General features: G+C 50.4%; 1 protein-coding gene across 8 annotated transcripts in view; it reads right to left on the bottom strand.

The window, feature by feature from the left end:
- Positions 1-27,693, bottom strand: part of Dnmt3a (DNA methyltransferase 3A) — a 112,885-nt gene that overhangs the window by 69,443 nt on the left and 15,749 nt on the right. For 6 of the 8 annotated variants that reach the window (XM_006514956.4, XM_006514953.4, XM_030246538.1 and 3 more), the window contains exon 2: positions 9,741-9,974. In XM_006514956.4, coding sequence (XP_006515019.1) covers positions 9,741-9,803 — 63 coding nt within the window. In that variant the 5' untranslated portion in view covers positions 9,804-9,974. Of the gene's footprint in view, positions 1-9,740; positions 9,975-10,080; positions 10,307-10,824; positions 20,481-27,693 lie in introns of those variants that run through there. The other 2 variants (XM_030246540.1, XM_030246539.1) reach the window with 2 other exon arrangements.

Raw genomic sequence — 27,693 nt, 5'->3', positions numbered from 1 at the left:
AAAGTCTTTCATCAGGAAAAAGAAAACATGGCCACCATACAGCAATGACAAAAAACCAAAGCCATTTTGGCTAGATTGGTAGACTGCTTGCCTAGTGTGCTTGGAACTGAGGCCTGGGTCCCCAGCTGCATACGCCAGGTATGGCAATCTATGCCTGCAATGCCTGAACTGGAGAGGCAGATGTGGAAGGTTATACATTTAAGGTTATCCTTGCCTTTTGGAGAGTTCAAAACCATCTTTGGCTACTACAAAAACAAGCAAAATCAGAAATCAAACCAAACCAAAGACACTTGACCTTCTGGTACAGACAAACACCTGTTCTCATGACCCCATGGGAAAGGCCTCTAGGGTCTTTAACAGCAAACCGTATGCCACGTGGTCCCTCCGTGTGAAAACCCTATGTCACATGGTCCCTCCATGTGCTGCTCACGTGCTTTACCTCATACAAGCTATCCAGGCATGCTACACACAGTCAGCACACTTTGTCCCTGCTGGCTTCAATCCAAACTAGTCCAGCCTAGGAGGAAGCAGCCACCTTACCAGCACTTGAAGAGCACCAGGCCTGGGCCCCAATCCCAGCAGGAAGCACGATGTGCACAGAACAGACCTCCTACTCTGCTGGACCCATATCTAGGTTTGGCTCCCACCTTCCCATGAAGCTCAGTACAGCTTTGTGGAAAGCAAGTTATCAATATAGCATTCTAAAATGGAGGGTATGCTTTCTGCTCTGAGCCTGCCTGTGGGCTGTTCGTACCACTGGGCAGGGAACTGATACACTGATTGGGTGGACAGATGGTCTGGGCCATGCCCTCAGTGACTCCAGGAAGGTCTATCAAGAGGTTTATTCTTGCATCTGTCAGGGGCCTGTCAGTGCCTAAGACGGGTTAAGCAAAGGAATGTGGGCTATGCTTCTCAAATCTGCAAGCAGCACCGATGTCGTCGAATGTCAGCTAATACTGAAATGCAAGAACCTGTGCTGTAGTAACCGGAGCAGCTGGAAACAGCAGCACATTTAGTGGGAACAGATTTGAGCCCAGATTGGCCTCCTCATCCGAGGGGAGGGGGAGACAAAAGGGAAGGGGAGATGAGGGGGGGAGAGGGGGAGACGGAGTGGGAGGGGGAGATGAGGGGGGGAGAGGGAGGAGTCTCAATTAGCCCCTCAAGAACTGTAGCAGGAGTGGGGGGGGGCAGAAATTATAGACGGGTTTTGCAAAGAGCAGGGCTGGGCTGAGCAGGAACTTACACTGTTTACTAGTCACCTTGAACTTAGCCTCTCTGCAGCCTGCATTCCTTATCCATAAGATGGAAATCATGCTTGCTCCACAGCTGGAGCTTGAGAACTAAGTAAGGCGATAGAGGAAGCTGGGAACAGTGACAGTCACTGGGGAACGGCTTACTTCCTCCTGCCTCCATACTAGAATGTTTCACAGGGGCCAGCATTCCCAGCCCGCCAGCAGAGGCCCCCTCCTGGCCTCCAGCAAATCCCAGCTCTCTCTCCTCCATGTGCAGCCATCACTCACAAGCAGACAGATCCCAACATCTGGCTACCGCCGTTGCTATGGTGAGCTATGTGGATGCTGGGGCGGCAGACTTTTCCAAATTGCAAGGTGGACTATGTCATTCTACAGAGCTTTAACCCTCTCTGAGGGGGACCCCAGGGACCTGGAGGATCAAGCCCAACTCCTAGTCTTTGTAAAGGTCCCTGGGCTCTTGCTGAACTGCCTGTGTTTCCTTTCTATCCCAGGGCCCCAACATAGGCAGCGGGTGCAAAAGCAGCTGCTTCCCCAGGCACAGCTACTCCTCCTGCCTAACCCACCTTCCCTGAAGGCTTCCCGGGCTTGCTTTCCCTACCTAGACTGAACGGATAGGTCCTGACAGCCACCCACCCCTGCAATGCTATGAGCTCTTTGAATCGAGTAACCAGAGCTGCTGTTTTTCATTTTGGAGGCAGAGTCTCCCCATGAATTTGAGGCTGACCTCAGACTTGCAATCCTCCTGCCTCCCAGTGCCGGTGCACTAATGTGCTTGGCCAGCAGGGACTTCTCGAGAGGTGAAGGCAGGAGGGTCAGAATTTCTAGGCCAGCCTAGAGTACTTGAGTTTCTGTTCTAAAAACCAACAACAGAAAAGAAAAGAAAAGAAAAGAAAAGAAAAGAAAAGAGAAGAGAAGAAAAGAAAAGAAGAGAAAAGAAAAGGAAAAAAAAGCCTAGCCTGACAGATACTGGGCAACCCTTAGATGAGTGACAGTCACATAGCAGATACTCAGTAAAGAGTAGAGTCCACGCCAGGCGTGGTGGCGCATGCCTTTAATCCCAGCACTCGGGAGGCAGAGGCAGGCGGATTTCTGAGTTTGAGGTCAGCCTGGTCTACAGAGTGAGTTCCAGGACAGCCAGGGCTACACAGAGAAACCCTGTCTCGAAACAAACAAACAAACAAAAAAGAATAGAGTCCACATGCACAAAAGAGACTCACATACAAACCTACAGCGCACAGGGCACAAAGGCACATAGATCTCTATGTCTCCACAGTCACAAACAGGTTGAGCCCAGCCTGGTCTAAAACTTATTATGTAGCCTAAGCTGGCCTCAAAGTACAATAGTCTCCCTCCTCAGTGCGCTAATAGGCATGAGCCAGCACACCTGTTTTGTTTTGCATTGTGTGTTGAGGGAGGCTCTCACTGTATAACTCAGAGTGTCCATGAGTTTGTGGTCCTCCAGGCTGCACGTCTCAAGTGTCAGGGATCTGCTCAACCCCCAACCTTAAACAGATCATCTACACCTTAAATGGAATTGTCACTTTCCTTTTCTGGAAGTCTTTACAGCTTTGGGGAACCTTCAGCTAGGGTGGGCTGTTAGGTTAAGTGGTTCCCACCAGCCTCACTCTAAAATTCTGAGGCTATGATTTGACCTACATTTTAGCACAGCTCACTGGATGGATTATTTTAAGTCACACACATCTTTGCCTTCTGACAAGCTGGGCTATGCCAATAATTGCTCACATTTGTACAATACAGCAAAATCAGCAAAGGATTTCCACATATGCTTTTTTGTTGTTGGGTTTTGAAACAGGCTCCCAAGTGCCTGAGCCAGCCTGGAACCCGACAGGCAGCTGAGACAGGCTTGGACTTCTGATCCTCTCTCCTCTATCTCCCGAGTGCTGGGGTTACAAGCCTGCTCTTCATTTTATGTTTATGATTGACAGAAACCACAGTAGGTGTCATGTTCTCCCATCACACAGGTGGTAAAGTGAAGCTCAGAGCGATTCTGAGATTTGCAGAAGGCAAAGGCGAAGCCTTAAGAATCAACAGTCCCAGCTTCTCATTTCCAGCCTGCGGGTCTTTTAAGCCTCTATATCTGCCTATGCCATGTTCTATGCACACACAGTGAAAACACAGTAGTGCATACTGAATGCACACCTTATTCACTGACATGCAAACACACCCACACACACTTGCCTCTCTGGGCCTAGGCATAGGCTCTTGTCCCCCAAAAGAAGCCCTTCCCCAGAAACAGAGAGACATCCATGCTCCCGTTAGTGCTGAGAGCAGAAGCCACTGACCCAGAATCTGAACAGATGCCTCAAGTTGGTGTTTGAGTCAAGGGGATGAACTTGCCAGATCTAGCCAGCTACTTGCCCAGGCCTCCCAGGACAATAAGCATGCAGCCTTTGCCAGCTGGCTGACCTCCCAGGAACTGTCTGTGGCCACGGAATTGTCTTCTGCAGGAGGCAAAGCCCTGCCCTGGGCTGCCTGAGCACCTTGCTTGAGAAGCCCTAGCAGGGCACCACAGACCTGTACAAGGCATACACACGTTCACATGCAGACATGCCTCACCCCTTAGAGGTGGTTCTTGCTCCATGGCAACGGACAGAGGCTGAGGTCCTGTGAATGACAAGAACTGCTAGAGGCACCTCCAGACTCACCCCTGAAAGCTCATCAGCCCTTCATTTCAGAAACTGACAGTAGTCAGCAAACAGTCACTGGCTTCACAGGATAATTACTGATAGAAAGAAATTATCCCTCCTAGCCAAAGGCCACCACTTCTCTGGAGACAGGAGCCATGCCTTAGTGTCCCTTTTGGGATCCCCTACAGATCATAGGAACTTGCATAGAGCAGGTGCTTCATAAATGTTAAAGGATTTGAAATAATTTTGCTGCTGGGCGGTGGTGGCGCACACCTTTAATCCCAGCACTTGGGAGGCAGAGGCAGGTGGATTTCTGAGTTTGAGGCCAGCCTGGTCTACAGAGTGAGTTCCAGGACAGCCAGGGCTACACAGAGAAAACCTGTCTTGAAAAACAAAACAAACAAAACAAAACAAAGCAAAGCAAGAACTAGTTTTGCCTGCCAGGACCTCCATCCTGTCACCACAAGCTACTTGCTTCACCTACTTCTGGACCGAATGCATAGTAGGCTGGATCTCAACCCTCACTCTCAGGCCAGGCAACAGGGAAAATATCCACTGAGCACCTACTGTGTGCTGGATACAAATGAACTCAGTCTTGAGCTCTCAAGTGGAACACCCACTGTTCTGCTTGCAACCAGTCCCATGGACATAAGCATATTCATGTCGGCTCCTTCAGCAGCTCACTGTGGCTCTGGATGTCCTCTGGCTTACGGAAGCAGCTAGTCTAGATGAAACTGCTTTGCCAAGTTACCTAGCCTCCTTTGGTTCCCCACCTGTGGAATGGGGATAAAAGTAGCAGGTGCTTCCCGGGTTACTATGAACAATTGCAGTAACTGCAGTGTAAAGGAGATGCCTGATGTCTAACTTGCCATACCCTACAGTGAAGTACAATGCCGATGGCTGACACCTTAACTGTCCCATGGCTCTACAAGGAAGCACAACCAGGCACAACCAGGCCTCCTGGGCCCAGGCCAGAAGAGACACTTGCTAAGCTCAGCTTTCCATATTCCCACTACATGGCTGATTCCAGTCTTCCCCACACTTACCCTAGGGGATCTGCTTTCCTAACAGGGCTGGGCTCCAATCCTTCCTTTAGCATGTAAAGCTTGAGAGACCAATGCTACTGTAAGCCGGGCTGTGGCCCCTGCTCAGACTCCTGGAGCTAACCACAGCAAGCAGTAGGTCTCACTGTCACTTGCCTTGGCTTCCCTTCTGTCCCAAGGGTAACAGGCCTCAGGCTTTTTGTGCCTGTGGGCCTGGAGAAAGCTTCTTTTCATATGCTGGTCTCTAGAGGCCATACTCCACACACCCCACCATGGCTCCTTTCCCTCACAGCCCAGAGAGGGACAGGGAGGCAGGGAGGGAGGGAGGCAAGTGGGTAGACAAATAAGTGATCCAGAGCTAGACTAATTAGGCTAAATTACTATGTGGCAGGTCCCTAAGTTAACCAATCACTCATGAGCACCATCTCACCAAAACGCCACACTCAGGCAGGCAGGTGGGCAGGGTGCTGGCTCCTCAGATAGCTGAGTCACGCAGGAAGCCCTGACACAAACCCAGGTCTGTATCCAGGGCCTGGCTGACCCTACCCGAGGCTTTGCTGAGAGCATGGCTAAACTTGCCAGTTCATAACATCTAACTTAGAGAAGTTTAGACAATATAAGCCAATCCTGGGCCCTGGTCAGCTCTAGCGGGCCATGTACATCACAAGCCTGCTTAGTGCCAAGTATTTAATTACTCCACTAAGTACATGTGCACATGCTGTTATCACGTGGAACGAAGAAAATCAGCTTTTCTCTATTTGAGAGGTGGCTCAGTGATTAAAAGTGTGTATAGGCTCTTTCAGAGGACCTGAGTTCTACTCCCAGCACACACGCGCGCACACACAAACACACAGACAGACAGGCAACACAAACACACACACACACACACACACACACACACTTTGAGCTCTCTAGCGCAAGTCCGCACCACTGCAGTCTCCTCTACTCCACAACAGGAAAGGTAGAAGGGGCCACCTGCCTGAGTGACACGGCACGGCCTTACCATTCTGTGGTCTATACCCCTGTTTTTCAGTAGTCCTCCAGACCATCCCTTTCACCCTGTAGACTTATGGAACTGAGCTGTGTGTGTGAAGCCCACAGAAAGGTAAGGAAGTCTGAAGAAATGCAGGGATGGAGGGAGGAAGAAAAGAAACAGTACACCCAAAAAGTGAGGGGTAGAGAACAGTTGGGTGCACACAGCAGTGTCTTTTATAAGGAAGATCTCTCTCTCTCTCTCTCTCTCTCTCTCTCTCTCTCTCTCTCTCTCTCTCTCTCTGGATGTGCCTTCGATATCCACATGTGAAGAGCTATACGGATCCCAACATTCATTCTAAATAAACACCCTTGAACTCGCAGCGGGAGAAACCCATGCAACACCGCAGAGCAGCACATATGGAAGCCACTGCTCATTCCACCCTCTTCGCCTTGAAGGACCCTGAACAGCAAACTGGAAGACTTCAAGCCAGTGACTTAGCATCTCCAAGCTTCAATTCAGTCCTTAATAAGAGAGAATCATGAAAATATCAGTGCCTTTTGGGGCAATTATAAGAATTAAAATAATTCATAGAGTGTCTTAGCCAACAGACAATGCTCAGTGCATCTCGGCCACAAAGTTTCTGAAGCCAGAGGAAAGGGCAGCATGGAGGTCACAGAGATCGCCCTGGTCACAGAGGTAGCCTCCCCAAACAGCAGCCCCTTCCAGCTCATGGGTGGCAGGGTGCAGAGCTCACCTCCACAAATCTCTCTGTGTATTCTCAGAGACAAGCACAGCCCTTCTGTCTGTCACCCAACTCCACACCCCATCTGCCTGGCCCTGGGCTCCCTGGTGGGACGTGATGATGCCTTTGGCTCCCATCCATGGCATTCCTCCTACTTCATGCCACTGCAGACCCTAGGGAATCATGTAAGAGCGGGATGGAGACCCCACCCTCCTGGGCTGAGTGACAGACTCCCAGGGTCCCAACCCCAGAGATCTCAACTCTGTAGGTCCAGCAGGGGCTTGCACCTTGCAGCTCTCATTCGTTCACAGGTGATGCTGAAATGGTTGATTTGAGAGTCACAGCTGAGGACAATTAGTCTGCAAACTATAATCCAAGAGAGCACAGCCAGGGCTTTCCCAGAGAGGGGACTGAACAAGGAAGCAGCTAGCAGGAGAGGTAAGGCAAAAACAAAGGCCTGAAAACCTAGGATGGGCAATAAATGGTATCCGCAGCCTGCAAGTAGAAGGCTAGCCAGGCAGGTGGGGCTGCTGAATGAGAAGGGCCCGCAGGAGCCTCACCCCTCCCCTCAGGCTCAGCAGATGGCTCTATTGTGCCAGGTGTCTATGTCATCTCTGGAGATTCTTGGACTGTAGAGCAAGTCCATGTCCCCCATATACAACTATACAATGTCCCCATCCCAGGCTTGCTGGACCATTATGGCAACTGTCAGTGTCTCTACCTGCCTTTACCAGGTGGCTCTGTTGGAGCCAGCCTGTGGTGCCAGGTGAGCCAGCATATGTGCTGTGGGTGTAGGTGGTTTGAAAGGAGGCCCAGCCAGGCTCTAGCCTTTGTCTAACCAGATTGCTGTCATCTTTTGGTATAATGGCCCCTGCCAGTATGCGAATACGCTCACTCTATCAGTCCCAGAATCTAGGTCTGGGCGTGTGTTTGTTGCCACCAGAGCCAGAGCAGTTACTATGGGTAGATAATAATAGCAATCGTAATCCCTCATAATTGGACCAGACTTTGCTGTCTGCAGGGCACTTCCCTGCCCGTGACCTCAGCTGACTTCCACAGGCGCCCTGTAAGACAGGCAAGGCTAGAGTTACTATCCCCATTTTCCAGCTGAGCAAACACAAGCCCAGATGTCCTGAAGTCACATCTCCCTGAAGAGGCAGCCCCAGCGTTGGGGCCTGGGACTTCTGATTTCTTATACAGTGTTCCCTCCTCTGCTTCAAAGCGAACTATCCACAATACAGAGACCACATGACTTGCTGCTGTGCAGCATGGGGTCACAGTCTGATGAGAGGAGTTTGTCCCAGCTGTGGGGGTGTGTTTGTGAGGTGTGTCAGCATCCGTCAGAACATGGAGCCAGGGCAGAAGAGGCTCGGGGTCACCCAGCCTAGCAGAGAAACAAAGCCAGGCCCAAAGAAAGGAGGGAACTAGCTATACCACCACTGCCATTGCAGAATTTAGGAAACTAAGTATTGCCACCATTATGGCCAGGGACTGTGCACTCCTTGAGTTCAGAGCAAGAGGAGTTCAGAAGGCCTGAAGGGAACTTAGACTATCTAGTCATTTCCAATGGGATCACAAAGGAGAGGCTGGAGGGCTGGGGATGTAGCTCCAAGAGTAGAGTGTTTGCCTTGCACACACTAGGCTGGGTTTGAACACTGTATAAACCAGTCGGGGTGGCACAAGCCTGGCCCAGACTCAGGAAGTGGAAGGCTAGGAACAGGACACCAAGGTCATCCTTTTTCTCCAATGAGCATTTAAGACCAGTTTGGACTGCATGAGAGACCATGTCTAAAGGGGAGGAGCAGCGAAACTAAGAACTTCCAAGGGCCCCTGTGTAGGGACACACAATGACTCCCAGCTTGTCAGAACATATGACTACCGATGCACACACACAGCACTGTGCAGGGTTGTAGGCTGGGCTCCTGGACCTTTTGTGTGCATACCTACATATAAGTGTATATACTGGGGATGGGGTCCTTGGCTACATCAGGACTATGGGTGGTTATAGTAACGTCAGATCCAGGAGGCAAGAGGGCAGACCCCGATCTGGGCTTACTGCTGACTAAGCTCAGCATCCCTTCTGTAAACTAGGCCACCTGTTGTACCTCAGTTGTTTCAAGGGTTGCCAGCAGGACAACAGAACAATGGGTGGAAACCACCGAGAACACAGAAACACACTCTAAGGATGAACAAGGCAGGAAAGGGCTCCCAGCTGCTGGCCCTTGCCTGTGTGATGGACATCTCTTGTCAGGAGAACAAACTTCACACACCTCTCCCAGGGATCCAGAGAGGCAGGACAGTGAGGTTGACAGACTGACAGAGGGGACACAGAGTCCAGTGCTGGAGTTAGTGGCCACAGCTCCAAGGTGACTTTTTGTGGCCCCTTCAGGGGTTCCCATCCATCTGACTTGATCCCAACCTGAAGTTCAGCAGCAGGGTGAAGAGGTAACCTCTCAGGGGACTCTGAAAACACAGAGTCACTGGTTCCATGGCCTGGAGCCACTTCAAAGGTTACCCAGTGACTCTTACTTGGAGCCTGGGTGGGTGGGACATCATTATCTCCAAAGGTCGATGATGTCACTTGCTCCTGAACATCTGAACAAAGCCACGTGCTAGAATATCTGTGTGGGCTGATCACCTCATGTCTACAGTGCCCCAGAAAGCTACTAAATGCAGAAGCAAACAGACAACTCCAACACAGAGGTGCAATGATACCTGAGGTCTCACAGCTAGTATAGGGCAGATCCACAAAGAAATGCAGGGTTGGATCCCCTCTCCCTGCAAGGATGACCCCTCGAAGCTGCACAGACCTATAGTTTGGGCCTGTTGATCCTCAAAGTTGACCCTCAGAGACCACAGTGGTTATAGCTATGGTCCTGCAACCAGAGTGCCTGGTTTCATATTCCTGCCTCAGCTTATAATCAGGTTCCCAGCCAAGCACCTATTTGGCAGGAGTATATGTGACCCATGACAACAACAGGTCGGCACCCCTAAGCTGTCATCATGTGGGGACAGGCCCCTCTCCTTTCCTGGGCACCAGCCACAGAGTCTCCTAAAGAACCAAACTCAGTTGCTCACCTTTCGATCATCCTCCCGCTCCAGAGAGGAGCTGCTGGTGTCCCCGGGGCCGCTGGAGGGCATTGCTGGGCAGTAGGCGGCAGGCTGGGGCTGCGAGGGCGCTGTGGGGCTGCGAGGGCTTCAGAGAAGGAATTGCCGTGGTCTTTGTAAGCAAGAGCTAAGACTTAAACATAGACCCTGATGTCAAGCCCTCGGAAAAGTGCAGCCTCAGCGCTGGGCTTCAGGCGGCTCTGCCTGTGGGGAAGAGAAGTTGGTCAGCAGGGCACAGCACAGACCCTCCCAAGATTAGCCTCCAGCCCAGGGCCAGCCTGGCCTCTGACCTCTCTTCTCCCAGTCTCACCAGCACTCCAGAGTGTGAGAAACTGAGGCAGCCTCCACTTCCTCTAAGAGCCTGGGTGCTATGACAGTCCCTTTCAGAAACTCAAAGGTGTAGCTTGTGCCACTGCTGAGACTGCCAGAGGCCTCCTGCTCCTCCCCTCAGCTTTTCTCCCCTCGGAACACTTCCGAAACCCTCCTCCCACCCCAGCCAGTCCCTGGGAAACCCCAGCCACCACCAGAGGCCCCCAGCCCAGCTACATTTTCCTTCTAATCTGTCCTCACCCGACCCCCCACCCCCACACAGCTCCTCGAGTGGAGGAGGAAGTGAGCAGCAGCCACAGGATGTAGTGAAATGAATGTCATTTTGCTCAGCCTGCCCAGGACCGGCACCCTACTGATAAAGCTGAGGCCCGGACCCAGGCTGGTCTGGGATGCCGGGTTTGCTGTGCTCTCTGGGTGCCAACGGATGAGGCCCAAGGCCATGGCTGCCCTGAACAGGCATTCAAGCCGCCCTCTCCAAGCCCCTCTCATGGCCCCATTTGCAGTCAGAACTGGGGGCCTTGAGCTCTACCAAACGCGCACAGAGCTGTATTTTAGGGGCTTTCTTCTCCCCCCCCCCCCCCCACTTCCAGGTGTGGGCTGCAAGCCAGTGAAGTAACAAAGCCTGAGCCTCGGGCCACAGCTCAGGGTGGGTGTGTTACTGCCACAAATCAACCCCCTTCACTACGGGAGACACACAACGGTTCCTGCCCCCCCAACCCCCTACCCCGAGACAGCGCCAAGCCCCTGCCTTGAGTGTGTGCCTGCCAGGGAGGGGATTGGCAGTAGTGGGAGAGTAGGAGGTAGGCTGGATCCGAGCCCACCCACACCCTTCCCCTTCCAGTTCCCTGTTCTGCTTCCCAGCTCCCCTCCCTGTTGGGCCTTTCTTCCCAGCCCCCTCTGCCAGGGCTCCCTGGAAAACCAGGAACGGGAGCTGCCCAGGCTTGGGTTTCCCATGGGCCTGTCCCTTCCCCAGAGATGTGATAGCCTGGGAGGTGGGTGCCCCAGTTTGGGCTCTGCACTGGCAGCGGTGGGAGGAAGCTGGAGCTGGGAGGGGCCACTGCAGAGCCAGGAGAAAGGGACTTAGAAGTTAAAAGCCAAGCCCTGCTGGAGAGGCTATGTCCAAGGGCTGCACTCTGTCAGGAGAGGCTCCGTAAAGGAGGACCCTTACTCCCTACATTAAGCTTGTCAGGGTACTGGGTTCAAGGCTGGTTGCCCAAATACCTGAGAGCTTGGCAGCAACAAAGAGAGTGGCTCCACACAGTGACACCACACCTCATTTGGAAAGCTCCAAGCTCTTCCCTAGTTTACTGCTAAGGCTAAGGCTCAAACAGTTGGGACATGTCTGAGGTGTGAGCCAGATCTCATGACTGAACTCTGAGGGGCTGAGTGCTCTTGGAAGCTATATCCCCTTATCCCCAAGCCCACAGAAACTGCTCCTCACAGCCCGAGAGGAAAACTGATCCCACCCAGTATTCCAAGAGGCATCCCTCCTGCTATTGGCCATTGATCTCACCCAAATCCCAGCTTCCCCTTTGTAACCATAGATGTTTCCAATCACCCCGCATCAAACCTTTGACAAGTGGGTGACAGCCCAAAGACTCAGTCAGTGGGAAAGAATGCTGGACTCAGAGCTGGCAGATCCTGATGGGGTTAGTGGACCCCCACGATGTCACCCAGCTCCCACATGCCAGGCTATTGGAACCTCAGGGCAACAAGAAAACTGCAAAACAAACTGGGCATCTTCAAGTATCTTACACTGGAGACAGACCAGGCACAAAGCGAGCTGGGAATTAGTCTGCTCCACGGTCGGGAGAGACACAGGGGAACCTGTACTGGAGTTTGGTGAGAGGAGCCTCTGACCCCTGAGGAGAAGGGAGGGAATAGTCAGGAAAGCGAGGGCACCTACCACAAGGGCAGTCACCCAGGAAAGAAGGGAAAGGAAGGAAATGTCTCAGACCACCCACGTCCCTGACACTTGAGCTTCACAAAAGGTCAGCACAGAGAACAGTGGTCCTGGGTCAAACCCAGAGACCTCAAAAGCCCTCAGCATCATCTGAAATCATCAGTGTGTGACCAGGCAATGCCCCACTTAGTTGCCAAGGCCCCATGCCAGGACATAGCACTGTCCACCTAAACTTAAGAGCCACATTCTTCTCTCAAGCTAACCTGGCTACAGGGAGCCATGGGCTCTGGGAGTCACTGTCCCAAGCTAGCAGCAGCTCCTGTAGCCCATAGCACCTACAGCATCCTTCTCACCAAGCCCAAGTCTACACCACAGAAACCCTCACCATGAGCCCAGCCATTACCACCAGCAGTTTTTATCTCCTCAATAATTCTTTCATGTCCATAGCGACCCTGAGTAATGTTTCTAACAACAGCATAAAAGCACTTATCCTTGGGGCTGGAGAGTTGGCTCAGTGGTTAAGAGTGCTTGATGCTCTTCCAGGGGACCCTGGTTCCCAGCACCCACACCAGGTGCCTCAAAACAGCCAGTAACTCTAGCTCCAGGAGATGGCATCCTCTTCAGACCTCCACAGATGGCTGGCACACACAGGGTGCACACACATTGTATGTGAGCACACACACACACACACACTGATCAATTGATCTTCAGGGGAAATAGTCATCCTTAAACTCCCGATCCTCCTGCCTCCACCTCCCACGAGCTGGAGTTGACCAGTATGCCCTACGTGCTGGGTTTCTGTGGTGACAGACATGAAACTCAAGGCCTTGTGTGTACCAAGAACCCCGCTAACCGAACTACCCTTATACCTGTTCTGTTGTACCTTTGTTTTCTGAGAGGGTCTAACACAGCCCAGACTGCCCTCAAACTTGCTATGCAGCTGAGAACTTGAATTCCTACCCTCACCCAAGTGCTGGGATTACAGGCATGTGCCACCATGCCTGGAGAGGACTGCAGTGCAGCTCGACTCCACATCTTACAGTCTTCTTCAACCTAGCAGTCTCTTTTTTTTTTTTAAAGATGTGAAATGACAAGAACGAACTTAACAAGGGAAAAGACATTACCAACAAAATTTCAAGATTGCGAAAGCAACTTAACAGCCAAATCAGAGACAGGCACGTAAAAGCTGATTTTCAATGAGTAGTTCTTAATAGATCCTTGTCGCCATAGCACCAGGCACCTGTGGGACTAAACTGAAGCGTTTTCACAAGTGTGAAAACAGAGGGGCTGGAATAAGAACCATCCCACCTGCAGCCTCTGTAGCTGAAACTTCAGATTCTCTGGAGGGCCAAAATGGTTCAGGTAGAAGTGACATTCTAGCCAGCAGAAGTAAGTTTACTTAAATGCTGACTTCTGGACTGGAAACAGTGGTAGACAGCCAGACCCTGCTCCTGAGGCATCCAGACCGCTCTCTCTCTCTGAAGCAAAGGCGGAAGAGTCACACCAGTGCCTTATGGGCCAGGACCACCTGTCCATTCACCAGCGAGGACCTGACAGTTGACAAGTCTTTTGGACCCAGAGCTTCTAATAAACTTCTCTGGGTTAGTTGGTCTCAGTTGTTTGTTTTGGGTTTTGTTTGTTTAATTTTTGAGACAGGATTTCATTATGGAGCTCAGGCTGGCCTGAAACTCTCTGTGTAGCCCAGGATGGTCTTAAACTAGAGATTTTCTTGCCTCTATCACCTGAGTGGTGATTTCAGGTCTGAATCATCACATATGGCCACTCCCGTCCTTCCTTTCTTTCTCCCTTCCTTCCTCCCTCCCTCTCTTCCTCCCTCCCTCCCTTCCTTCCTTCCTCCCTCCCTCCCTCCTTCTTCTTTTTTTTTTTTTGGTTTTTCTCTGTATAGCCCTGGCTGTCCTGGAACTCACTTTGTAGGCCAGGCTGGCCTTGAACTCATAAATCTGCCTGCCTCTGCCTCCCGAGTGCTGGGATTAAAGGCGTGCACCAGGTGAGATGGCTCAGCGGGTAAGAACACCCGACTGCTCTTCCGAAGGTCCGGAGTTCAAATCCTAGCAACCACATGGTGGCTCACAACCACCCGTAATGAGATCTGACTCCCTCTTCTGGACTGTCGGAAGACAGCTACAGTGTACTTACATATAATAAATAAATTAATTAATAAATTAATAAATTAATTAAAAAAAAAGGCGTGCGCCACCACGCCCAGCCTTCCCTTCCTTCCTTCCTCCCTCCCTCCCTCCCTTTGGAGAAAGGGTCTCACTAATATAGCCCTGGTTAGCCTGGAACTTGTTACATAAGACCAGGCTGGCCTAGAATTCACAGAGCTCTGCCTGCCTCTGCCTCCTATAATTCTTAATCAAAGGTCAGCCAAGGGCCAATAGATATTTTAGGAGAGCCTCTGACTCGTAAGATAGGGACCAGAATAAAACCAAACCAACTGTAGCAAAACACATCAATGGTTTCTACAGCCACAAAACAAGAATGTGATGTTGCTGAAAACGAAGAGAACAGAAAGCACTTCCAGGGCTGGAAAGATGGCAAAGCTGTTAAAGAGTGCAGACTGCTCCTAAAGAAGACAAAGTTCAGCTCCCAGAGCTCATGTCAACGGAACAGCCACCCCCAGCATCTGGGCATGTGACACCTCTGGCTTCCTTGAGTGTCCACACTCAACATATACAGACACGGCCATGACCACATATACATTGTTAGAAATAAATGCATCTTTTAAAAAACGAACTTCTACAAATGCAAACATTGTGGTAGTAGACACAAAACTCAGTGGCCAGCTGGATAAAATGATTTAGCATCTGATCCAGGATCCCAGCAGCCCACCACCATACCTATAGGAGGGATCCAAAAGAGATGAATGGTGTGGAAGAGACATCTGTCCTCCTGTGTTTCCTGAGGTGCTGTTTGCAGTAGGGATCAACCTGGGCACCCGCCAATGGGTACCAAATAAAGGGAAGATGGGATACATGCCCAACTGAGTATTGTTCAGTTACAGAACAACAAAACTGTCGTCTGGAGTAGGCGCTAGGAGCACATTAGATTAAGATATAAGTCAGCCAGGAAGGACAAATAGCACAAGGTGTCATCTGCATGTAAAAGTCGGTCGGGCGTGGTGGCGCACACCTTTAATCCCAGCACTTGGAGGCAAAGGCAGGTGGATCTCTGTGAGTTTAAAGACAGTCTGGTCTACATAGCAAGTTCCAAACTGCCAGAGCCACACAGTGAGACCCTGCCTCAGAGAGGACGAGGACGAGGACGAGGACGGAGAAAGCTTTTTACATGTGGGTCTCACAGAAATAAGGTACAGACTAGTAGGTATGGAGTGGGGGAGCGGTGACAGGATGGAGAAGGCGTGGTTAATGGGTACAGGGGTACACCAGAATACAAGTATAATTTTTTTTTTTTTTCTGAGAGTTTCTCTGTGTAGCTCTGGCTGTCCTTGAAATCACTTTGTAGACCAGGCTGCCTGACTCTGCCTCCCGCCAGAGCACTGAGATCAAAGGTGTGCACCACCACCACTCCCGCCAGAGCACTGAGATCAAAGGTGTGCACCACCACCACTCCCGCCAGAGCACTGAGAGCAAAGGTGTGCACCACCACCACTCCCGCCAGAGCACTGAGAGCAAAGGTGTGCACCACCACCACTCCCGCCAGAGCACTGAGAGCAAAGGTGTGCGCCACCACCACTGGCTAAGTAATAACCTTTTTAAAAAGTTATTTTTTTAATTTATGTGAATGTGACTATGTATGCCACATGCATATGGGTTCCCTCAGAGAACAGAGGAGCATGTGGTATCTCTAAGAAATGGATCCCATAGCACCCATGGGGGCCAGGAACAGAATCCAGGCCCTCTGCAAGAGCCGCAAGTGCTCCTCCTAACCGTCAAGTCATCTCTCCAGCTCCGTGAAAGAATAACTTTCAATGCTCTGTGGCACAGGAGAGCAACTATGGCCAACACTAATTAATTGTAAATTTCAAAATAGCTGATAAGAAGAGTTTGACTGTTCCTAACACACACACACACACACACACACACACACACACACACACACACACACACACACACATACTGCTTGGTGTCCTGACCTGACTGGACCATGACACAGACATACTGAAACACCACAATGTAGGTAGGAGAGGTGGCTTTGCAGGTAAGGTGCTTGCCACACAGGTTTGACAAGACTTCAGATCCCAAGAATCCAAGCAAAAGCCAGGCAGAGGAAGTAGCACACACGTCTGTAATCCCAGCACACCCCTGTCCCAGAAGATGGAAATAGAGACAAGGGAGCCACAGCATTACCCATGAGCCCATGCATGCTGCCAGAACGTCCGACAATGCACCCAATGATTATTTGCCTCATTTTCTTGGTTCTGTTTTGTTCTTCAAGACAGAATTTCTCTTTGGCTAGCTTTGGCTGTCCTGGGACCTGTAGACCAGGCTAGCCTTAACTCAGAGCTCTGCCTGTCTCTGAATCCTGAGTGCTGGGATTAAAGGCATGCGCCACCACTGCCCTGTTGCTATTCATCATTTAATAAAAGTGGTTTGTTAAAAAGAAGAAAATATGGACATGACTGTGCATAACTGTCATGCCAGCTACTTGGAAGGCTGAGACAGGAGGCTTGCTATGAGTTTAAGGCCAGCTTGGTCTACATAGCAAGTTTCAGGCCAGTCAAGGCTACAAGTAAGACACTGACTTGGGGAAGGGGGAGAAAAAGAAAGAAATCTGACCTGTTCTGGTAGAGTTCTTTACCCTGCCATTTCATCATTTAAGTGTGAAAACAGAATAAAGACACTTTCAGACACACAAGGTCTCACACTCTCCTCAGAGGAAGCTGGGAAAAGAGTCTACAATACAGGAGAACCAGCACTTGAGACAAGGGAAAGGATCCTTTGCTGTGAAGCTGAAGAGAGACTATGCAGTAACCACCTGACACGTGACTCAAGATACAGGCCTGCCAGGCACCGCCATCTCTGTGCATCCGCCACTCGACCAGACAAGTGGCAGGGACAGCCTCTAGGCCTCCTCTATAACCAGAACCCAGGCACTGACTATATTTGGATACTCAGTCACCTGTCCTAAAGGGCAACCACAGGGATGAACTGAGCAAGAGGAAGGCAGAAAAACAGTCACAACCAATAGGTAGAGAGAGTTCCAAGGATGACTACGGAGGAACAACCACAGCCATGTGCCTAGAGAAGAGTGGACCCAGGGCAAGAGAGGAAAGACCTCAAAATGTGGACAGAAGCATTTTCAACACACAGTTACAGAAGGAATTATCAACAGGCACAAAGAAGACAAGTTAAAACACACACACACACACACACACACACACACACACACACAACTACTAAGTACAGGGGAAAAAAAACAAAAAGGAAACTTGTTAGGCTCAGTTGTGAATAACAGTTACATTGACATAATAATGTAATTATGTTGATTTAACAAAGGCGCTTATACACACACACACACACAGCACAAATGTTTTCTGTAACACAAAATTCATGGCTTAAAAAAACAGATTTCTTTTTTTTTTTTTTTTTTTTTTTTTAAGATTTATTTATTATTTTATGTAAATACACTGTAGCTGTCTTCACACACTCCAGAAGAGGAAGTCAGATCTCATTACGGATGGTTGTGAGCCACCATGTGGTTGCTGGGATTTGAACTCTGGACCTTTGGAAGAGCAGTCGGGTGCTCTTACCCACTGAGCCATCTCACCAGCCCAAGAACAGATTTCTTACCTGACCTCTCTGCACATGAGAAGTCATGGCAGTTCTACTAAGACTAAGGTCAGAGTGCTGGCAGGGCTGCGTTCTTTGCTACAGACGCTAGGGAGAATCTGAGCTCCCTCTTGTGCCACCTTCTAGAGTTTGACGCCTTTCCTTGGTTCACAGCACCTTCCATCTCCAAAGCTAGCGATGGCCATCAGTCTCTCTCACCCTCACCCCTTCTCTGCCACCCTGCTCCTACCATCATCTCTCATTTCCAAGGACCCTGTAGTTACAATGATAGATTCAGAAAACCTAGGATAGGGTTGGAGAGATGGCTCAGTGGTTAAGAGTCCTGAGTTCAAATTCCAGCAACCACATGGTGGCTCACAACCATCCATAATGAGATCTGATGCCCTCTTCTAGAGTGTCTGAAGACAGTGTACTTAGATATAATAATAAATAAATCTTTAGGTCAGACTGAGCAGGGCCAGAGTGAGCGGGGCCAAAAACTGTTTAGAAAGGCTGGGGGAAAACAAAAAAAGAAAAAAGAAACAAAGACAAAAAAAAAAAAAAAAGAAAGAAAGAAAGAAAGAAAGAAAGAAAGGAAGGCTGGGGAGTGGAAAAGGCCTATCTATGGGTTTAAAGAGACTCAGAGGTGGGCAGGATGACTCGGTAGATAAAGGTGCTTGCTGCCAAGCCTGACGACCTGACTCCTGCAAGATGTCCTGACCTCTACACATGTGCCATGGTATTTATAAGTGCACACATGCACACAGACACAGGCTCAGATGTAAAGATTTTTCAAAATATCTACTAAAAAGGAAATTAGTTAAAATGTCTACAGAGAGGGATCATAAAAGTGTTATGTGCAGAAGTAGGGACTGAAGGAATATAAAATAAGATGTCTGGAGGAAGCATCTGAGAGGATTAGAAGTGGCAGCGACTGCAGAGGGATGGGTGAGCACTGTGCTGTCTGCCGATCCTCCTGCTTCCTAGACCCTCTGCTTGTTAGGAAAGGCAAAGTGTTACCGGGAGGGATTGGCACTGGGGAAAGGCCTTCACTTCACAATGACCACTGGTGGCATGTGGCCTCCGTCTCTCCTCCAGAGAAGCTGCAGCTGCTCTTCCTCCTCTGATCTGTGAAACCAAGTCCCGCGGAATAAACAACCCCAGCTCTTTGCACCCACAGTTCCATCACCAGCTCTCTGCCTCCCAGCGCGCACCCTGTCCCTCATGGAGTACCCAGCTCTCCAATGCATTACCTCCCAGTTCAGCCCGTGGCAGCACCTCATTCTCGCCACTCCCAAACTGGGCGTGTCAACGCCAAACGCTTCCCAGCCACAGCCCCCTCACCCGGCCTCCTGCTGGGCCTCAAGTCAGTACTATACACCATCCCCAACACCATCTCCACCTTCCTCTCCAGGCTCAACCTCCTCAACACCTCAGAACTGAGGCCTTAGGTCTGCTCCTCCCTGCGCCCACTTCAGCTAGGGCCCGTGTATCACTCAGAACCAAAAGAAACCCGTCAGCGCCCACAGGCGCCATCCTTGTTCCATCCAAACAGGGCCAAAGTCAACACCCAGCAGCCCTCCCTCCCCACCTCCAGTCTTCTGGTGATTTCTGAAGGTTTTAATTGTGCTTACAGTCTTGCCCCAATACCCATCCTGGTGCACAGTGAACATGTGATCTGACAGAGCCAATCAGAGGCCTTACCTGGAACTTTTTTTTTTTCCTTTAAACTGATGCTACAGAAGGATGAAAGGAACCAAAAGAGAGTCAGGAGTCAGGAGCTGCCAGCCACTGTCTAGGGGGCCACATGGGACAAGTAGGGCCAGGACAAAGAGCCAAGGGATGAAGAGAAGGAATCAAAGATGACAGTTGTAGGTACAGGGTACTGGCCCACCTGATCTGAGGGAACTTCCTGTACTGTGTGAGTGAGTCTGAGGAGGCTGATGGGAGCCTGATTCAGGAGCTCTGCCAAGTCCTCTAGGGAGCAGGGCTGGCTCAAACCTCGACCTTTTTTTCTTTGAATCTTGTTGGCCTGATACAAAACTGAGCTTCAGTTTCAGGTTCCTCAGCTGTAAAAGTGAGGGGAAAACAGGACTTGCCTCACAGAGCCATGGAGAGACAGAAAAAGTAATGAATTGAAAATGCTTCCTAGAGTGCCTGGCGCTGAGAAAACATCGGTAAATCTTCACAATTATTAGAGTCTGACTCATCCACCCACAGATTTCTCTCCTCTCAAAATCCCTGGATTGCCACAAGTGGACATCGCTCAACCAGAAGCCGTGTCCCTAAGCCATGCCATACCATACCATGCTAGTGAATAGAGCTTTATAATGTCAACATTTCATTCATTCTCACACAACACACCACCATCTACAGCGAGTATTATTTTTATCCCCATTTTTCCAGATGAAGAAAGCAAGGCTCCCAAACTCGCTTGTAATTGTAAGATGACCAAGGTTCAAAGGTCTTCCTGCCCATCACAATCTCTTGTGTGGCCCAATCTTGAGAGAAACCCGTTGCTGTAGCCTAGGAACCACCTCCTGAAGAGGGGAGAAGCTGCCACAGAACTCCCCCAGGACCACATGTTGACTCTCCCCAGTGCGTTCACGCGTGGACACTCTCAGGACTTTTACAGCTATGTTCACTTTGGGCATAGACAGGTCAGGAAAAAAATCTCCACCTGTCTTACGTTCCTAGCTCAGTTTGAGTGGTTTTTTTGAGACAGAGTTTCCCTGTGTAGCCCTGGCTGTCCTGGAACTCACAGAGATCCGCCTGCCTCTGTCTCTGCCTCTGCCTCCCGAGTGCTGGGGTTAAAGGAGTGCACACCACCGAGTGCTTAACCACAGCCTTCTAATGTAGAGATTTACCCAATGGAGGAGTTAATTTATTCATTTAACTCTTTGCTGAGTGCCTGCACATGACAAGCACTGTGCTTCCAGGGCACGCTGGTTGCTGCACTCAGTCCTATAACAAATCTAAGAAGCACGCTCTTAAACATGTCGTCCATGTCTTTAAAGGAAGAAGGGAGGACCCTAAGGAGCACAGCTCAGCCATCCCAGGAAAGGACCATGGATCCAGCCCTCAAAACAAGGCGACATACAGCAGAGCAGGGTCAGCCTAGGTCCCAGTGCCCTGGCCAGCAGCCCCAAAAGACCCAGCTCCTGCACAGTAGCTGCATGGCTGAGTTTCCTATCTGAGCTGGGAAAGAGGTAGAAGTGACTCCTGTGGGTGATGGGCTTATCCCCCACATCACCCTACCATTCACCAAGGTGGCAGAAGCAGAAAGCTGCCTGGCATATCAGGGTTCCCCCCCCCACCCCCTGCCTCCTACCAGAGCGTCTCTGGGTCACAAGGCTGCGGCTGGGAGAAGGGACAGGGGGAGGTCTTGCTTCCACTTTTGGGTGAGATGACATCATCATCCCATTTGCTCCCACTTTCAGAAGTGTCACTTACACTCAGCCCACCAGATGCCCACAGAATCCCAAAAGTCTCTGGTGACAGGCCAACAGCCCTGCCACCCTGTCCCCACTTCAGAGCCTGACTCAGGAGTCATCAAGAAAGGATCTCACACTCCCGGAAAGCCACAGCACACCATCAGATGCACCCATGAGCAAGCCACACCTCCCGCCACTATGGCAGCCGCAGGGGAGGGGATGAGTCTGAATCACAGACTCCTTTGCTTGCGCTAATGGTTACCATGGCACAGCCCCTAACGCAGAGAGAATAAAAGGTTTATGCCCAAAATAGCTGCTGTGAGAGAGCTGGAATTGTCCTCTGGAGTCAACAGGATCCACCACAGACTTCATAAAGGAACTCCTGTTGCTGGGTGTGTACCACCGAAGGCTCCTGCCTCAGGCTATGCCTTATGGCTACCAAAAGGGGCTTCCTGTGGTCTGCGTGCTAATAAGGACTATAGAGTGTCCACACGTGAACGCACTGGGGAGAGTCAACATGTGGTCCTGGGGGAGTTCTGTGGCAGCTTCTCCCCTCTTCAGGAGGTGGTTCCTGGGCTACAGCAACGTGTTTCTCTCAAGATTGGGCCACACTTGCCAAGTGCACAGCCTCTTCACTCACTCTCCTCAGACCCTTTCAACTGGCTCCTGCTCCCCTCCCCATACCTTTCAACTCACCGGAGACTCAATCCTGAAAAGAAAGCTTTCACTGGGAGGCCTCAAAATAGGTCTGTGAGGAGGAGAGACATATGCCTGGCTTTGTGGGCCCCTGGGGCCATTGACTCAACTGTCTGAAAACATTGCCTTACTTCAATGTGGGGAGTGACTGGTCCTATTAGTAAGCATTGAGCCCAAGAAGAATAGACTGGAAGTTAGGAAAATCCCTCCAGTGTATCCTAGAATTTCCACACCTCCAAGAGAGGACAATAGAGGATCCTGCTCCTTCAGGAACAATGAAGGCGTGGGTCACTATGAAGTGGCACCCACTGAGGCTCTCCTGGCTTCCATGCAGTTAATACAGAATTTTATATGAGAGGAAACCAGATAGCAGATGTGGCCCGTGAACAAACACAGAAAACACAACTTTTGTGTATTTTCTGTAATTTGGGTTATGAGCGATGTCGAGCCACCTGACATGGGTACTAGGAACTGAACTCATGTCTTCTGGAAGAGTAGCAAGGGCTCTCAGCTGCTGAGCCATCTCTCCAGCCCCATCTTTAATTCCTGATCTCTAGCCTCTACCTCTCAAATGCTAAGGTTACAGGTCTGCGACACCATGACCAGCCAGGATTAGAACTCTGGACAGGTAGATACCCAGTTGTCCTGCTGTTGTATGGGAGGTCGAGGGATGAGAAAGATGCACATGAAAGCCATACATCCAAAGTACCAACTAAACTGTACAGATGCTAGTACCCTTCACTGCCTTCTCTGTAAAAATATGTATGGGCCCTTTAAATATTTCTCCGTTGCTGGCTGGCCCAATGTAAAACTTAGTAGAAGGCACTGGATAGTTGGGCAGTGGTAGCACACAGCTTTAATCCCAACACTTGGGAAGCAGAGACAGGCGGCTCTCTGTGAACTCAAGGCCAGCCTGATCTACAGAGTGAGTTGTAGGACAGCCAGGGATATACCCAGAAACCCTGTCTCCAAAACCACAGAAGATGGAGGGTGGAGGAGGAAGAGGATGAGGAGAAAGAAGAAGAGGAGGAGGAGGAGGAGGAAGCACTAGAGAGATATTCAAGGAGGAGGCTGTCCTTCCTGGTCCCCATGGGCTGTCAGAAAGGTCCCTGCATCATACAGCATCCAAATCTCACAGCCCAGATGCTTTCTAGCATCAAGCTCTCATGGAGGCCAACCTTCCCAGCACTCTGCTCTTCCAGCAGCTGCTCCAGCAGGGCAGGAGAGCAGCAGCCAGCAGCTTCCCCAGCATGGCCCTGGGGAGCTAAGCAGTGTACCTCAAGGAACATGCCCCCTTTAGACCCAAAAGGTCCACCAAGATTCATCCACATGACACAAGTGACTCCTCTGCCATCTAGGGAGCGATGGCCACACCATCTCCCACAAGGGCTGGCTCTCAGTCCCAGGGCAGCCTTGCCTGGATATCCTGGCAGTCACCAGAGTAGTAGCTGTTCTCATGATCGCTCCTTATGTATCCCACTGGAGTTTGTTCTCTTTGGCTGACCAAGCCTTATTATCCCAGTCCTGCTACAGTTAATAGTTCTTCACATTAAACCTTCCTTGTTCAAAACACCATGTGGTTTGCCCTCTGATGGACCCGGTCTGACACAGCCGTTCATGTCCTCCAGGGTTTTGTCCTTCATGTCATCTTTGGCTTGTTGGCAACTCCAAGCACTCATCTACACTCATGTAGGGAACACCACAGTTGAGCTGGGCTACAGAGTACAAGAGTCCCTGCTTCTGGAAGCTCACAAGCCCAAGGAACGTCTGCCACCCTGGCCTCTGCTGTCCTGGCTCTGTACTGTGGCCAGGGCTAGTGAGGAGGCAGTCAGCCCTGCCTTCACTGCTGGACTTTTTTTTTTTTTTAAAGATTTATTTATTTATTTATTTATTTATTTATTTATTTATTTATTATATGTAAGTACACTGTAGCTGTCTTCAGACACACCAGAAGAGGGCATCAGATCTCATTACGGGTGGTTGTGAGCCACCATGTGGTTGCTGGGATTTGAACTTCGGACCTTTTGAAGAGTAGTCGGGTGCTCTTACCCACTGAGCCATCTCACCAGCCCTCACTGCTGGACTTCTATACTAACCTCCACTCTGTCCCCAGTTCTTTTCTTAACGAGGACAGACCCCCATTAAGGCTCTGTCCGTCTTTATTTTCTGTCTGCCTATCTGGATGCACAGGTCAAATTCTGCTCTTGAGAACCAGGCCCCTAGAGCTGGCTGTTTCCTAGGTTCTTCTTTCTCTGTGTAGAAATGGCTGTCTCCCCTTAGTCCCATGACCCAATCCTCCAAAGTCCTCCTTCAGTTCACTCCAGGAACCTTGTGTCACTGGGCAATAGAATGTCCACACATGATTCCCTTAACGCAAACCTGATGTCTATGAGTTCACAACTGACTCCAGTGATGGGTGCAGTTCTGGAAGGTATTAGACAATCACACTGGACAATTACAAGGGTGAGTTTTACAGAATGCAAATTTATCTTGATAAAGCTGACTTCCCCCAACTGTGAGATGCCAATTATTTTCACACACTGGTTTGATCTTATACTGGCAGCTGGCTCCGACCTCACCTCTCCCAGCTGACCCCTAGTTCCCACAGTCTGTTCACACCATTTTCCTCTCAAAGGGGTGCCCCCCAAATCCCCTGAGAGCCCTTGCCCCATCCTCCAGGTTGACATATCTCCTTCCTTCATCGCTCTCTGACCATCTACCTACCCAGGGGCTCTGATAGTGTCTGTAGGTGATCATACAACACCACACATGTATAGAGATATGTCTAGTTTCCCAAACACATGAGATCAAGGTTCGTGTCTTGTTCTTTCCCACTCAAACAGCATGGCCCACAGTTGGGGCTGGCCTCTGTCCTGTTCTAGTTGACCCTTGAGGCAGAGAGGACTGTATGCAAAGTCACTCACTCCCCAGCAGCTGCAACATCCCCAGCATAGTGCTGCAGTGAGGAGAGCCACACCCTGCCCCCCATAATCCTCATTCTGGAGGCCACTTGGCAAAGCTCCAAGGCATGGAAAGACCGTGCGGAGCTAGGGCTCTAGTCCTCTTATCTGCAGGCCTAAACTGACACCCGCCATGGATTTTGCAGGTCTTCCTGCCCCCGGGTGCCCAGGTAGGAGGTGGTAAGGATCCCAGGAGGGAACTGGCCTCCCAGCCCTTGGGAAGCTGGCTTGCCTGCAACCTCTTTAGCACAGTGTCAACAGCTATGCTTCCCCCAGGCCCACCGTCACCCTCTTTCTCCACAGAGCATGCCAATAACTATGGAGCTGACCACTCCTAGGTGAGAACTGGGAAGCTCCCGGGGTCTTCGGGACCAGGAGATAGGGATGTGCTTGACTCCTCTTTGGATAGCAAGGAGGTTAGTTTCCTAACCTGTGAAGCGAGGCGAGCGAGAATCATCATCTTCCGTCTGCCTCACATGAAAGCAGGAGCTGAATGTTTAGTTCGATGCCTGGTACACGGTGGATGCTCAGCAGACGTTTGTTTTAAAAATTACTGCACGACTCGGGATAAAAGGCCAGGTCCCCTAGCCTGTGTAGTAAGCTAGCTCACACTCCTGGGTGTCTGCTGCAGCCTGACTCAGGGTAGCAGCTTTTCCTCTAGGGTAGCTTTAGAAATCTCTGTAAGTCACACAGACCTAGATGTGTGCACACCAACAAATGCACCTGGAGACCAAGCACACACAACAATTCATACACACACACACACACACACAGAGAGAGAGAGAGAGAGAGGGAGAGAGAGAGAGAGAGAGAGAAACACAAGCAATACACGGGGCCACATAGAGACGTGATGTATACATGTAGACTCACACACAGACATACAAGCACATACCTATCAGCACAGATACACATACAGAGGCACACAGAAATAGAGATCGTGACACAAACACAAAAGACAAACACAGACACATGCATACACAGACACAGATGGATGCACAGAGTCATACAAACAGTCACAGATGAGAAGACACAGGAATGCACGTGCACACGCACACACACACACACACACACACACACACACACACACACACACACGCGCGCGCGCGCGCAGGCTCGCATGGTGACCAACCCTTGAGCACTTGCCCTCCAGAAGCTGCAGACCCTAGGGGACACCTGGAGCAGGGGACCCGCTGTCACCTCCACACAGATGGGAGATTGCACATTTCACCTACTGTGTGGGCCAATGAGGCATTTGGAAAGCAGCTTGGGATGCTCATAACCATTCACAACATTGTTCTGCAAGAGCATACAAAACATTGCCTAGAAACAAACATTTGCAGTAGAACCCTCCAAAATCTGGGAATTGCCTTCACCAGAAAACTAGCAAAGCAAGAAGGAAAAAAACCGCATAAACTTGGTTTGCCTCTGCAAAATTAATACCAATTACAAAAACATTTATGTGAACTGCTCACCATTTATACCTAATTACCATGCAGAACAATTATGCATATCATTAAGAGCATACAGGATTAATTATGCTGTATGTTTCATGTGATTACACCCCCACACCCTGAGCTCATAGAGACCCAGCTTCCCCAGGGCCAGTCCAGGCTCAAGGCTCTTGCAAGGTTCTGTAGCAGATTCACAGCAAGCCACACCCAGCTACAGCGCTGCCCAGGGACCGCCTGAGCAACACCATCCACATACACACCCTTGATGAGAAGCCATCTTTGGCCAAAGCCTCTTGGACACAGATGATCTTCAAATGTCTACCAACAGGCACAGCAAGGGCCACAGGGTCACAACACAGCTAAATGCCCCCATGGGAACCATGGCTCCAGAGGGCTAGCTCTGCAAGATGGACAGACCATCCAGGTCACCACCAAGCTCACACATGGCCCCGTGACCATCACATCTACACTCCCTCTCTGATCCTCTCAGCTCTCACCCTTGGTAGCCTCTTAAGTGTACTGGGGTGACCCAGGCTGGTGGCAAGGAACTGAGCACAAGGAAGTCACTGGGACCTGGCAGAGACCATCATAGCTACAAAGACCAGAAGATGCGATTGAGCCGTTCAGTTCACAAGCCAGGGAAAGGGAAGCAGACAACTGCAGACGCGTCTGCTCTGTGCCAAACCAAGAACACACATGGTTGAATTTAAATCCTCAAATACCTGTGAAGCTGACTGCATAAGGAGCCTTTCAAAAGACAGTGAAAGAAAACAGCCAGTCTTCACGCAAGAAGCATAGACCTGGCAAACAAACAAACAGCCACGGAGCCTCTGAGATTATATCCACTCTGCAGATGGCAACATCAAGGTGGGCAGAGGCTGGGTGATCCACTCAAGGACACCAGCTAAGGAAGTAGCAGAGCCAAGGTCAAACCCCATCTACCCAGTGCCAAGTCCGATGGCTTTGGCATACTGCCACACTGCCTCCGCCTGAGTTCAGTAATACCAACATGGCTCGTGTCCTTATCCCAAAAAGATTTTGGGAGCAGTCTTTTGATTCTACTTCATGAAACACTAAAAACCCCTTTCTCTCCAACTGTTTTTTGTATCTTTTCTATTCCTCACCAAAAAGGCTGGTCTCAGATTGTTTCCTCCTCCTTTGGCAGGGTTGGCCCTGATGGAGAGGGGCAGCTTTATTCAAGTCCAAGGACATTCTCAGAAGATGACAGTAATACTTACCCAAATGGAGCAGCCCAGAAGTGGAGGGTTAGGCTCGAAAGCTCATCTTTGGGGGAATCACTAAGAAGCAGACATCCCAGTTCAAATCACCAAACACCAGGAACACTGTAGGATGCCTGTGGCACAAGCCTGTGAAATCCCTGCCTCCCTCACACATC

Source organism: Mus musculus, chromosome 12 (assembly GCF_000001635.26).
Source record: "Mus musculus strain C57BL/6J chromosome 12, GRCm38.p6 C57BL/6J".
NCBI lineage: Eukaryota > Metazoa > Chordata > Mammalia > Rodentia > Muridae > Mus > Mus musculus.
The sequence above is the reverse complement of the archived record's forward strand: the minus strand, read 5'-3'. Positions and strand labels throughout refer to the sequence as shown.